At 40.4% G+C, this 14,180-nt stretch overlaps 1 protein-coding gene across 5 annotated transcripts in view; it reads left to right on the forward strand.

The window, feature by feature from the left end:
• pde7a (phosphodiesterase 7A) overlaps nucleotides 1–13,265 on the forward strand; it is a 32,068-nt gene extending 18,803 nt beyond the window's left edge. Inside the window, exons 3-13 of one of the 5 annotated variants that reach the window (XM_044105463.1) lie at nucleotides 2,030–2,062; nucleotides 5,017–5,106; nucleotides 7,137–7,300; nucleotides 7,400–7,463; nucleotides 9,091–9,287; nucleotides 9,377–9,508; nucleotides 9,612–9,703; nucleotides 9,786–9,930; nucleotides 10,035–10,131; nucleotides 10,249–10,329; nucleotides 11,387–13,265. In XM_044105463.1, coding sequence (XP_043961398.1) covers nucleotides 2,030–2,062; nucleotides 5,017–5,106; nucleotides 7,137–7,300; nucleotides 7,400–7,463; nucleotides 9,091–9,287; nucleotides 9,377–9,508; nucleotides 9,612–9,703; nucleotides 9,786–9,930; nucleotides 10,035–10,131; nucleotides 10,249–10,329; nucleotides 11,387–11,598 — 1,307 coding nt within the window. In that variant the 3' untranslated portion in view covers nucleotides 11,599–13,265. The remainder of the gene's footprint in view (nucleotides 1–2,029; nucleotides 2,063–5,016; nucleotides 5,107–7,136; nucleotides 7,301–7,399; nucleotides 7,464–9,090; nucleotides 9,288–9,376; nucleotides 9,509–9,611; nucleotides 9,704–9,785; nucleotides 9,931–10,034; nucleotides 10,132–10,248; nucleotides 10,330–11,386) is intronic. The other 4 variants (XM_044105464.1, XM_044105466.1, XM_044105465.1 and 1 more) reach the window with 4 other exon arrangements.
• Nucleotides 13,266–14,180: the final 915 nt, after the last annotated feature.

Here is a 14,180-nt window from a genome sequence, read left to right on the forward strand (position 1 = left end):
GAGATGCGCATTTTGTTGGTGGAAAAACTGGAACTATTTTCAGTTTCTGTCGCCAAGTCCGATTATTATAAACGGCTTTGGGCTTCATCTTTTAAAAGTTAAAGTTGCAAATTTAATGAGCGGCGGGTTGCGCCTTTTTGGGCTCGTTTTTGAACGTGAAGTTGCTCATTTGGGGTTGGAAATAAGCAGAGACTCATAATAAATCCCAGAATTTGTCCGTCATTAAGGTAGTTTTAGTCAGTCTCTCCCTGTTCATCATTTCCTGGATGATCCGTCCGCTGAGTCTTTGTTAATGTCAAGTTAATATATTACCTCTGAATGACGTCGAGCTTCGCGTTGCGCTCCAGAAAACTGCAAATATCGAGACTAATTTAAACAGCGCAATAAACGTGAAAACAGCCACGAATGAACGTGTCCGTAGTTGGCAATAGTTATAATGGCAAGTGCTGACTAGCATCGTTATAATTATTAATATTACGATAAGTGTCGCAGCCATCTGAGCTGTGGAGCTGCAGGAGGAGCTCTGTGCGCTGCGACATCAAACTCAGGGGCGTAACGCAGAATCTGGAGGCTGGGGGGAGAGGGGCTTTAAAATCCTTCTTAGAGTTTTCCAGACAACAGTGGACCACACAAATTACTCATGTTTTTTATTTTTGTACAATCTCCTCTTCAGTTCAACCTTATCAGTGGAGACACATTGTTGATGTTACCATTATAAAATAACTTACAATTAAGTATTGGCAAAGATCAATGTGATTTTCACAGGAGGCAGAGCGTTGTTGTTAGCAGCTGCTGAAAGTAACTAAAAAGTTACTTAATCCTGCAGTTAGTTACTGTCAGTAATATAACTAAGTTACTTTTTCAAGGAGTAATCAGTAGTCCGATTAAAGTTACTTTTTCAAAGTAACTATGCCATCACTGGTTTTGGCCAGAGCGGGGTTGAAGGTGGAGTTTTTAGAACTCCACCCCCCTCCTAGGCATTCTTTCATACTTTGAAAACCCCTGTTCTAGACAAACAAACTGGTGTTTGATTAAGGCAGACCAAATAGGACTGGTGTGTGCACCCTAGATTTGTTTACCTCCAATTGAGTTTACTGATGATGCTCAGCAGTGTTACTGTTGTTTTTGCAGGGAATCTACATTGTTGAAATAGACAGTTGAGCAACCAAACACCAAATAAGAGAAGAATGAGAAAGAGAAGCGTAGAGAGCTCAGGAGTTGGAGGCGAGGTCACATTTTCCTTAGTCTTAGATTTGCGCTTGTTTTCTGCTCACTCAGTATAAAATATCCCTGATATCAATTTATATTTCAAGTATATGTTGACCACCTAGGTAGACATGTGGAAAAACTCTTTGAAAAGCAAATATTATGAAAAAGAAATAAAATGGAAGTCATTCCTGTAGATGATTTAATCCACTTAATCCTAGTGAGTCTATCGTAATTCATGCACAAAACGGCTACTCAGAGCTTTGGCTGAGCTGACTGAAGGAGCTTTTTAATCATTTTCCTTGGCCAAGTATGACGGCAGTCTCATACGTCATTGGCATAAAGCATCTGTGTCTGCAGAATTTTTTTATTTCTTTTTAGATTAAGCGGAGTGTGAGCAGGAGAAGCACGCTAATGCAGGCTGGTGTTTGCCTGTGCCCGGCTTTAGTCGGCTAACTTAATGCTGATGTGCTTTCAAATAGCAGCACTCAGAGCTTTTGCCACATCAGTTATAATGACCTGACCTACATCCACCCCAGAGTACCGGTACTAATGCACCATTGGGGGAAACATGGACTCTGTGACTCTCAAAAACACACTAATCTCACACACACACTCGATGTTGACCCGAAGCGCATGTATCTGCACATGTGACAGATGTTTATACATACAAGCACACACTCAGTGCCCAGGAATGCGTGCACTCTTGTGTTTTTAGTTATCCATTGTTCCTTTTTTTTGTCCAGATCAAAATCCTTCTCAACAAATTGTGAAGCATTGTTATGCCTTGAATTGTAATTCTTAGTTTTTGGTATTTTGATAGGAGCTTGTGTAGTGTTCAAACAGCTGTTTGCAAGTAAGTAACGTGCTGGTTGTGGGTTCACATGTGTGCGACTTTGCTCTTTAATTTCGATGCACACATGATACAATCTGACGTGCCATGCTGGGAACGTAACATTTCAATGTTTAGCTCCTTGATCAGTTAACTTCCATGTACAGAGCCTTGTAAAAAGGAATACCCCTTAAACTATTTCCACAAATAATCACAAACATCAATGTTTTCATTGGGGTTTCTTGTGATAGACCAACACACACCAGTAAATTACTGACAATGAAGGAAAAAAAATGCGAGATTGTAAAATGTTTTAATCCCTTTCTATAAAACAATGTGTCAAGCTTTAAACGTCTCCCGAAGCACTTTTAATTAACCGTACGAAGATAATAAAAGTGTGGCACAAACCTAAAATGGAGAACATTAATTAGAGGAACAATGAAGGACTGAGGAGTTGCAGAGATCCACAACTCGGGTGGGTGAATTTGTTGGCTATTTCTTTTTAAGGGAGGAGTGATATAAAAATCTTGTTTGCGTACGAGACACGGCAAACATGAAAAATGATTCCTCCATCAGATGACGACAAAATTGTACTTTTTGACCTACATTCGAAAGATTTGACTCTGCTCATTGCGTACCATCCTCATGGTGAAACATGGGGGTTAGCACCATCAGGCTGAGGGATTGCTTTCTACTGCAGCAACAAGGTAGACTGACAACAAGGTTGTCAGTAGATTGCAAAGCAGTGGCAAATCTTTAAGTGGAATATTAAATCCAAAGATAGCGCCAGAGCACAAAAGCCCTGATCCTTAACGAGTCTCAAGAGCTGCAGATCCCCCACAGTAAAAATCAGCAACTCGGAGCTAAGGCGAAGATTTGACAGCACTAGCTTGATTCTCTGCTGGCCTATTGCTGCAGGTTCTAGTTGAAACGTCTTGTACAGTTCTTCATATTTTTCTAATTTTGACATATTTCCCTTCTGTCTTGCTAAAGTTATGTACGGTGTGGCTCCTTTCCAACTCACTTTTCCTTTGGGAAAGAGGGCACAGGATGTAATACACATGACCTTATGTCCTTACTGAAAATTTGCTTCTGATTTTCACCCTCTGGCTTTCTTAAAATTACCTCATAAGCCATTAACGTAATCGAGTATTGACATGTGATCAAGCCAGAATTCGAATGCATTGAAACTTGATTTTATCCCAATTCATAGCAGGACTTGAAACTTGTTACTCACACTTATGCTATCTGACTGTATCTGAGCTATTTTGCAAGTAATTGAGTCAATTCTGTCTCAAAATGAGTAAAGCTGGAAGAGATATACCTCAAAGCACTTGCATCTGTTAATAAAGCAAAGGGGTGGATCGACAGTCAATGATTTTTCTTGCACTTATTTGCAAGTATGTGCTTCTCTGTGTTGGTCTATCGCACAAAACTTCAATTGGTTGTTTACTAACCTGACAACATGTGGAAAGGTTCAGGGGCATGGATACTTTTGGGAGGCTCTGTAGAGCCTTGCCTGGAATCACACTCTGGCATTTTGCTGCATCAGCGTCACAGCATCTTTCTGTCACCTCACTATAATCTCGCTCCTGACTGCAGTCTACATGCTGATCCGTCCGCCGTCCGTGGGGTCCAGCTTTGGAGCCCGCACCTCTGCCTGACTACTAAAACCAGTCGTCGTTCAACTCTAGATCGCCCTCAGTGGCTCTGGGTACTAATAGTAGAGCAGACTGTCCTGACATGGCACTGCATGCTCAGCTGTTCACTTGTCTGTCTGTTTCCTCTTCTGGGACATGGGAGTGTACGTTTGTGTGCGACTGTTCCTGCGTATGAATAGCACACACTAGACCTGGGTCAAATCGTACTTTCTGAAATCACAGCTTCTGCTTGTTTCTTAGTTTTCTGAGAATGCCAGTGTGATGGGTTTTACCATATTAGTTATTGACCTGGTGATAGTTATTCAAATAAACGGATCTATTAAAATTCTTCTTCTCATTCGATGGGCTTTCTGTCAAATCTCCAAAGTAAAGGAAAGCTGTATTTTCTGACAAGAACCGAAAGGCAACATTTTCATAAATTTTTATTTGCATTCTCCCTCAAACAATCTGTCAAACTTCAAATTAAGTTATTCACACATTTTTCTTTTTTATTAACACATTCAATAGACATCTGAATGCAAACATCTGCAGAATAACAAAACTTACAGGTTTGTATTTGCGTGTGGAGTGCAGTTTTAAAAACACCATTTAGTAGACAAGTTCAACTTCATCATGAAACACATTGTCGCAGCCCCAGACTACATCTTTGACATGCATCATGTCAAAGATGTTACCAGTTTTCTTATATTCCTCCTAAACTCTAAATTAAAACAATGATTATGACTACTAAAATACTCAAATTTACTACGTACACACAACTACAGTGTGTCCCACAGTTTTTCTTGCCATTCTTCAAAAAGGGAAAACAAACTGTGACAAAATGGAGTCGAATTTATCCAGGCAAAATGCAACAAAAGTAGTGAGGGGATGGTCATCATATTTATTTGTAGGTTTTTGTAAAATGTTATATGCATATTCTAAAATCAAATAAAACAGACAAATGTAGTTATTTGTAGTTATTTAACAGTTATGAGCTTTTCTTTGGATGTTGCCAGAAACCCAGGATCATTTAGTTTGGCTTTCCTTCACAAGCTCTTTTAAATGACAGTGAAAAGGTTTAACATCTCACAGATTTTGTCATTTAAATTTAGCGTGCGCTTGGTTTGTTCTCCTGCTCAGTACATCATCATGTGGTAAAGCCCGTCCTCATGGCACTTAAAAGAAACAGAGGATAAAATCATGTAAATCAGATCAGTCTTGAAAAATAACTTCTAAGTAGGTCTTTTCTTTAAAAAAAAAAAAAAAAAAACGATGCTTTTATTTATTTAATTTTTGCACGGTACGAATCTTGAGGAAATGAGTGTTAATTTCTTCTAGGAGATGTGAGAGTACGAAGTCAGGTTGGATTTGAACCGGAACGCCGAAGCTCCCACCCGTACCTTTGCATAGACTTCCGAACTCTTCACAGTGAGTATGGACCCCCAGTCCAGTGTCTTTAAATCATTTCCACTAGATACAAACCCATGACTGAACACTTATAAAATATGTTTCCCATGCCTTTAACCAGCTAAACCATTTAGGACCAGCTTAAATACACTCTTCGTCGCCATGGATGCCGTAATTATTTAGATTTTTGGTGACAAATGTAAACATTGTGGAAGGAGTTAGACCTCTTCCCTGTGTGCCAAAACATCCACTCAGCATGATGCTACTTCCACTGTGCCTTGCAGCTGGTGTAATTGTCTTAGGTTTTAAAGTGTCATCTTGACTTCTCCAGACATTCTTGTCATTAAGCAATCTTTTTCTCAAGAAACCTCAGTCAGGCTTTACGGTTTTGGTCGTGGAGGAGGTGCTACTCTCAGGCCCCAGTGATTTAAATCTTGATTAACTGTGTGGAGGATGACGCTGGTGATCCAGTTGTTTTCAGTTAGTAGCTGGTTTGACATCCTAACTTGGGCTGAAATAATTTTCCAGATTAATCATGGTGACTTGATAATTAAAATAATCACCAACTAATTTAGCAATCAATTGTTAACTGGAGTATCGAGACTCAAAAAAGGCCATTCTCAGAGCAATAATTTAGCCAAAACTGTGTAAAAATATACACATTTTGCATTAAAGATAAAAAGAACCACCTTCTCCTATCTAATTATTAATTGGTTAATCCAAAAAAAAAAAAAAAAATCCAAATATCAGCCTTACACTCTACTGATAAGTGAAAAAGCATTGTGTTTTTCACATGTTGATGTTAGTAGTATGTATTTAGCTAATGCTGTTATTGCATTTTAGGCAGTAAAATGTTTATTTTTATTTAAAAAAGAAACTTTATTTCTTTGCATCTTTTAACATATTTCTAATATTGCATAAAAAAGGTTCTGGTGGTCAAAGAAATATCTGCAGAATGTGCCATTTAAAAAAAAAAATAAAAATCAGACTAATGGTCAGAACAATCGAAAGAACAATCAATTCTGAAAATACTTGTTAGTTGCAGCTCTCATTCCTTTTCTTCTGAGGTAATAGTTTTGGTCTGATGGGTGAAACGTGAACATTGTAGGATTTTCTTTAGTAGAAAAATAATCCTAAACACACATCAGGTTAACATTGGATTCATTTCCAGGTTCTCCGCCTGGAAGTTAATCTGCATAAATTAGCTCTACTATTCCTCTGATTGGTCTAATTCAGAGCCAACCTGCAGTCTGTTAATTTCTTTAAAAAGCATGTGGTTGACCAAACATTGGTGAGGTGAATGTCTAAATTGAAGCCGTTATACTTAATTTTGACCGTATCTGGATTAGAGAAGATAAATTCAAACTCACTCTAACAAAATCGCTGAAGTTAGATTAGTGTATATAAACTTCCAACTGACCTATATGTCTTCAATGCGTGTTGCTTTAAATGATCCAAGCCTTTCAACTGGTCATTCAAGCATAACCTAGCATTAGGTCCATTATGGCATATTGACTGAACATGCCAGCCTCTGATAACAAGAGGTGTCATAAAACAGTTGGTTCCTCTTCTGGAAGTCTTGGTGAGGTGTGTCTTTGTTTAATGTGATCAAGAATTTTTGTCAAACTTTTTTCAAATAGATGAGTTATTAAAATTCCCCGCTCATTTGTATTTATTTATTATTTTCTCCTGTTGACATATTGACCCCAAAGTAATCCCACCTCCCCCTGACGTATTTCCGGAGCACAGCTGCAGTTTGTACAGACCCTTTGCCTTTGCACAGTGTGTGTTTGTGTGTGCATGAAAAGAGAGAGACCACTGACAAAGCATGTGTACTGTGTGATCCCAGCCGTAAGGCTTACGAGTAGGCGGCTGTGTCAGCAGCGACTGTTTGGATATCGCTGTGTTGGTGTCGGATCCCCACCGAGGCCGTGCCCAGCCAAATGCTTCTCCAAGCCTAATGAGCTTCTGGAGGGTTGGGGGCGGAGGGGAAAACACACCAACAGTTTCATTCATATGTTGCATCGTTTGAATAATATTTCTGTGTGCAGCGCGGCTGAGCTGCGGATCCTCGCCGGCTGACTCTGGGACTGAAAAGAGGGTCCACAGGCTACTCAGCTTCCAGAGATACCTGCACTCGTCCCGCCTGCTGCGGGGAATCCCCCAGCAGATTCCCCTCCACATCCTCGATGAAGACTACAGCGGACAGGCTAGAGTACGATGCCCACCGTTCATAGAATAACTCAATACAACGTAAAGAAGTATTTTTTCCCCAGCATCTTTAACGTTATGCCTTCTCTTCCTTGTCTTTCAGTGCATGTTGGAAAAAGTTGGCAGCTGGAATTTTGACATTTTCCTCTTTGACAAGCTGACAAATGGTGAGTAGAAGATGCGAGGTTGCATAAAAAATAAAGAGGCCGTTTAAGATGTGTTGGCGCTAAAAGTTCTGCACCGACTCCATAGCTTTACACTCGAAACGCTACCAATGCTGCCATCTAGTGGACATCTATCTGAAAAGGCTAACAGATCAATTAAAAATGAAAATCTAGAATTGTTTATCAATTAATCTTGTTTTAAGATTAACCTCCATATATGATAAAAGTCCCAGATTGAACATGGAAAAGCATTTTTAAAAATCTTTAACAATTTTTTTTAAGGTAATTTGTTACCAAGGGAAACTGAATTTCCCTTTTAGACACTGGTCTAAAAGCTAAGGTTGACACAGCTTAAGCAAAACAGCTTTCTTTGTTTTCTTTTTGTTCTTTTCTGAAAATTTCACACTTTGCTAAACCATCACAGATAATACAGTGACTTGTAAATGTGTGCAAGTAATTTAGAGAAATGTCCCCTGAAAATATCAAAAGTTTACTGTAATTAACATTGGAAAAATAATTTTAACAGCAATAATGGGCTACATTTTTATGACAGGAACTTTTGTACAGAATGCAAAATAATCCTATTTCTCTTTTGTTCATGTGTTTACTTTAGTCCAGATAACTTTGTTAGAGGTAATCTTCCAGCAGTAGATTAAAGTCAAGTGATTAAATCAGCCCAAGTGAATATGCAGTCAGTTTCTAGTCACAAATTAAATCACTAGATAATATATGATGTGCAGGATGAGTTTTTATTGGGATGTAAAGTGACAGGTCAACACAAAGTAGTGCATAATTTTGAAATGGCAATAAAATGTGTGGGTTTCATATTTGAAGGGTGTCACATACAGAAATCACAGAATCAGAAAACAAACTCCAACTGTGTTTAATTTAATCTCAGAATAAATCTAGGTGTTCTGTGAGGTTTGTTAAAGAACATTAGTGAACAAACAGCATCATGAAGACCAAGGGACTCAGCAGAGAGACCCGGCAGGAACAGGATTAATAAGAGAAGCAGCCAACACTCCCGTGGTAACTCTGGAGGAGATGCAGGGATCCACAGCTCAAGTGGGAAAATCTGTTGATGCAACAACCATTTATCATGGTCGCCACAAAACTGACCTATTATACAAGAGTGGCAAGAATAAATCCATTATTGAAAGATATCTGTAGCTGCAGTTTGCCAGACCATCCCTGTGATGACACATCAGGGTTAAGGGTTTTTCTTCAGCACAGACAGCAGCTACTTAGAAGGCGACTAAAGCTAAGTGAAGTGCCATCCTGGAGGAATTGCACTTCAAAAGACTGAGATGCAGGATAACAACTCTAAACATACAAATATTGGCTAAGGGTGGCAGAATATAAAGCCTAACTTTTCAGTTTTTACTTTCTTCTACTTTGCAATTTACTTTACTTTGTGTCAATCACATAAAATCCAAACAAAGCACTGAAAGCAGGTCCCATATTTCCGTTTCGGACGTGAATTAAAAAAAAAAATAACTAAATTACCACAAGCATTTCCACAGAAGTAAGAGGGGATTTACTTACAGAGACATTAAATCTAACAGTTAATCAAAGAAAGACTGAATGCTCATAAAGACCAGAATCTAACGGTGCAACTCTTCCTGCACAGGAAACAGCCTGATCACCCTGACCCTCCACCTACTCAACCAGTACGGCCTGGTGGACCTCTTTCAGCTGGACATGGTCAAGCTTTGGAGGTTTCTGGTCCTGGTGCAGGAAGACTACCACAATGACAACCCATATCACAACTCCGTTCATGCTGCAGATGTGACACAAGCCATGTACTGCTACCTGCAGGAGCCCATGGTGAGACGAGCAGTCGAAGCCTATCACGTTTTACTTGTTAAGGAAAACACGCTAAAACAAAGATGCCTGTGTTACTGTTGTCCCATCAGCTGTCAAAGTCTCTAACGTCGTACGACATCCTGCTGGGACTTCTTGCGGCTGCCACACATGACCTGGACCATCCTGGGGTCAACCAGCCCTTTCTCATTAAGACTGACCACTATTTAGCCACACTCTATAGAGTAAGATTCCATAAGTGTTACAAACCGACCCGCCTTAGATGCCGTTCAGGAAATGGGAACTAAAATGGTTGCAATTTCCTATTTTTTCCTCTTCATTAAACAGAATACCTCAGTTCTGGAAAACCACCACTGGAAGTCGGCAGTGGGTCTCCTCAGAGAGACCGGACTGTTCTCTCACCTGCCGCCTGAGGACAGGTAGCCTAGGCAACAAATACTCAGGCCTTTTGGCTGTAGCACTAAAATGAGTCTGATCGCACGTTTGTCTCTTTAACCACAGCATGAACATGGAGAGGGAACTGGGCTCTTTAATCCTGGCTACAGACATCAGCAGACAGAATGACTACTTGTCCAGGTTTCGCACCCACCTGGACCAGGAGAGCCTGTGCTTGAGCAACGCCAGCCATCGTCACTTCGTCCTGCAGGTTGGATACCCACATACCCACATACCCACATACCCAGTCTCCACTATCAGACCTCAGCCCGTCAGCAGACCGGTATCCCGTTTTTCTCTCCGTTTCCTGTGCAGATGGCTCTGAAGTGTGCAGACATCTGTAACCCCTGCAGACCCTGGGAGCTCAGCAAACAGTGGAGCGAGAAAGTGACGGAGGAGTTCTTTGAACAGGGTATCTGTTGCATGCGTTGTGTTTGGCCACTTTGTGCTTTTAGCTTTACTTTGTTCTAACTCTAAAACTGTTCACACATAAGTGATTTGGCTTTGACTTGTTGCTTGACTCATGCAGGAGACATCGAGAAGAAACACAACCTTCAAGTCAGCCCGCTCTGTGACAGAGAGACGAACACCGTCGGCAACATCCAGATAGGTAAGGGTGGTAGATACGAGTGATATTTAATTCGATTAAGTTTATTTATGTCACGTCAATCCACAACAAATGTTATTTTAAGGCACTTTACAGAAAGTTAATGTCAGGAGAGGGAAAACGTTTATTAGTTGGCAGCATCATCTCAGCCGGTGCTCCCCTTCAAGGAAGGCATCAGACAAACAGAATGTCAGACTAGATGCCATTTCAGTGGAGAGAGAACAGCAAATAATGCAAATTGGAAAGTAGTAGAAAAAAAGAAAGTGAAGAAAATTGGTTGTTCTCCAGCAGCCTGTAGCAGCATAAAGACAAAAACAGCTCAGGATAACCCCTTAGAACACAGGTGTCAAACTCCAGTCCGCAAGGGCCGCTGTAATGCAGTTTTTAGATGTACCACAGGTACAAAACACTGGAATGAAATGGCTTAATTACCTCCTCCTTGTGTAGACCAGTTCTCCAGAGCCTTGCTAATGACCTAATTATTCTATTCAGGTGTGGTGCAGCAGAGGCACATCTAAAAGTTGCAGGACTGCGGCCCTTGGGGACTGGAGTTTGACACCACTGGCTTAGAATGTGTCACCAGGATATCATATTAATTTGGGGATTTTAATGACGCATTTTGAATCAGTTCCTTCTCAAAATTTTAATTTGTGAATTTTCTCTTATTGATGTATAGTCAGAATTATAACAGACTCAAAGATTTGCATCCGTCCCTATGAGTATTTGGTAAATGTGGCTTAGCAGGTTGCAAAGAAGCTTTTTGCAGACGCCTACAAACTTCTAGCATCATTCTAACTGAATATGTCAACATCTTTCTGTCTGAACTGTCTAACTGAAACATTGGAAGCTTATTATTTGCATGCTTATGTTGATTAGAGAAAATCCACAGTAAATTTAAAATAATTCACCCTTAAAGTAAAGACCTGCTCAAATCCATCCAGCTGTCATGAGGTGAGAGGTCAAAAGCCTGATTTCTGTTCTGGTGAGGAGTGCGTGTAAACATCTTGACGGGGGTCCGTAAATGTCCTAGCCAAAGCCTCTGCTGATCTGTCGCCTCCAGGCTTCATGACGTACGTGGCAGAGCCGCTGTTCGGAGAGTGGGCCCGGTTCTCGGACACGCGCCTGTCTCAGACCATGTTGGGTCACATGGGGCTGAACAAGGCCAGCTGGGGCGGCCTGCAACCGGAGCAAACCGTCATCTCCGAGGAGACGGAGCCGAGCGCAGGAGGAAGTCGCTCCAAAGTAATACCTCAGGGAAGCAGAGAATCCTGACACTCCTTGTTCGCCCTTTCACTTCGACCTCCTGACCCCTGGCCCCAGGGCCTCATCCACACACTGAGGGCAAGTGGAGTTCCCACCGCAGGCCCAGCCTAATTTGAACACCTTGTTGATATGTTGTTGCTTTGGCCTTCCATTACAATAAACCACTGATTTTTCTTTTTATTTAATTTATTTAATTACTTTTTTTTTTTTTTTGGCATAGAGCAATACATAGATACCTCATTTGGCAACTGCTGTATTTTCTCTTATTTGCTTTGTTTTATTTATTTGGGGACTGTATTTGAGGCATTAACGACTTTTTTGTTGTTGTTGTGGAACATTAAGGTGAAAGCAGTATAAACTGAAAACTTAATTTCTTTTTTTTTTTGTTGGTATTTTTGAAGTGCCATTTGAAAACAAAAATTAAAAAAAAAATACAAATTTTGATGGACAACTGGAGTATCCGGAGACCCTCCTGAGACTTTTTCAGTTTGCCGTGTTGCATTTGTACTGAAGATTCTTCCTTATGTCCAAAAAAAAGAGGGGAAAAAAAAGAAATGTGACAAGCCCAGTCCTTCTGCTGCCTCTGAGAAGACTGTTTACGCATCTCCATGTTTGTTGTACTTTTTTTTTTCTTTCCCTTTTGGACTGAAGCGACTCCCGTCGGCTCCACAGTTTGCCTTCGAAGCACAGGCATACAAAAAGAAGCGAACCACTCGACTGAACTGTCGTCCCACTGTTGAAGCCATGAGCTGAACTTTATTCAAAACAAACCAGATGCCATATTAACTCCACCTGTGCTAGCGTGTGTTCCTGCACATTGTCTCCCTGACCCCCTCCTGGTGAAGCGAGGCGCCGACCGTGTTTCTGCGTCGTCCCAGTCCCCCCGCCGACCGGAGAGGGGTCAGACTCTCCCAGATCTCACCTGGATCGTCACTCCATGCAACTCCACTCGCTCAGGGTTCTTACCAGTCTTTTATTTTATCCAGCGAATGAGGTGGGAGACGGAGGTGGCTACAGACGATGCAGGGTTGTTTCTTTTTTTTGTTTTTTCTTCCCCCTGTTGGTTTGGATAAACCGAAGGAGACTCCCTCGGCGCAGAATGTCTCTCACGGCCACATGAAACCTGACGGACTGCTCGACTGATGCCTTATTACTATGCACAAACTATGCTAAGTGACCAAACCAACTCATGTTCCCATCAAGTGCATGGTGTGCTTGTTTCTGAATGCACTGACTGACCCCCTTTTGCCTTTTTAAATTTTTTTTTTTTTTACTTTTTCCTGTTGTGAGGAACAACTCCAGCTTTTTCCTCTTCTTTTTCCCCCCTTCCTTTTTGTGCGGATACAGAACCAGTCGAGTGAATCAAAAACATTCCATTCCTTTTTTTTTTTGTTTGTTTGGGTTGTCCGTTTTGATTCTGTACAGTGGCACATGTTGTGTTTGTGTTTAAACGTTTGGAACGATAACAGGTGCTTTTCTTACTTTAGCTGATTTGTATTTTGCTGTAAAGTGCTGTAAGACTGTTGATACAACTGTTTACAATTGGTTGCGACAGCCATTTTTGGGAAGACTTCAGTGTCGAGCCAGATTTTTGTAAAGGCTTTGCTGTATTGACCTTTTTGATACATGCCTGTTGCAGTTACGATTTGAATAATAAATCCTGTTGATGAATTTTCCATGAGTATTCACTTTAATACTTCTGCTCTACAAAGGTACTTATGGACCCCTCCAACTTTTTTTTTAAAATCAACTTTGTTTTTTGTCCTCTCTTACTCTGACTTGAGGTGTTTTATGTAATCTTTATTTATGCAGCAAGATCCCAGACTAGAAAAATCCTTTTTGAGGGAAATTTGGCAAAGAAAGACATGCAAGTATCAGTTACAAAGTTAAACACAATCAAATCATGAACAAAATGGATTAAAATTTGACTAAGATTGCAAGCAGTCTAAATTATTAGTTTCATGTTATGGAATTGGCCTCAAAAACTTTGTTTTGATTTAGAAGCATTCATTCTCATTTTTCAGTCATTCTGCAGCTTCTTCCAAACCAGGAGAGTCCTGTGAACGAAGACATTTTACCAAGTTTAATAAACAGAAGTGATCTTAGAGATGAAGATCACCTTCCCAACCGGCTTTAAAATATATTTTTAATATGATCGCAGCTTGACGAAAATGGTTAAACTGAACCTCCAAACTACACGGATCCTGTGGACAGTTTTCATGGTTCTGATGCAACATTTCTTTATTTTCATTGGCACAGCTTTTCACCCATGTTCAATTTAATAGTTGTAAAATAAGTACTTATTTTGCCATGCGACCATGTCACTCCTAGGTGTATTTGTACAAACTGTTGCAGGAGTGTTATAAGTAGCTGAAGCTCAGCCAGATTGGAAGCAGTGAGGGAATCCATTGGGCCGGTTTTCTCCATATTTAGAGATTTCCCTGATCACTTTTATGCCACTTCAACAAACTTGAATTGCAGCTTTAAAATCCTATTAAAATACAAACTGATGTTGTAAATAGGAAAATGTGTAAAAAGGGGTAGTAGCTTTTTCAAGGCCACATATGTGAAAATATCTACACAGAAAATAT

This window comes from Gambusia affinis, linkage group LG21 (assembly GCF_019740435.1).
Source record: "Gambusia affinis linkage group LG21, SWU_Gaff_1.0, whole genome shotgun sequence".
In the NCBI taxonomy this organism is placed as follows: Eukaryota; Metazoa; Chordata; class Actinopteri; order Cyprinodontiformes; family Poeciliidae; genus Gambusia; species Gambusia affinis.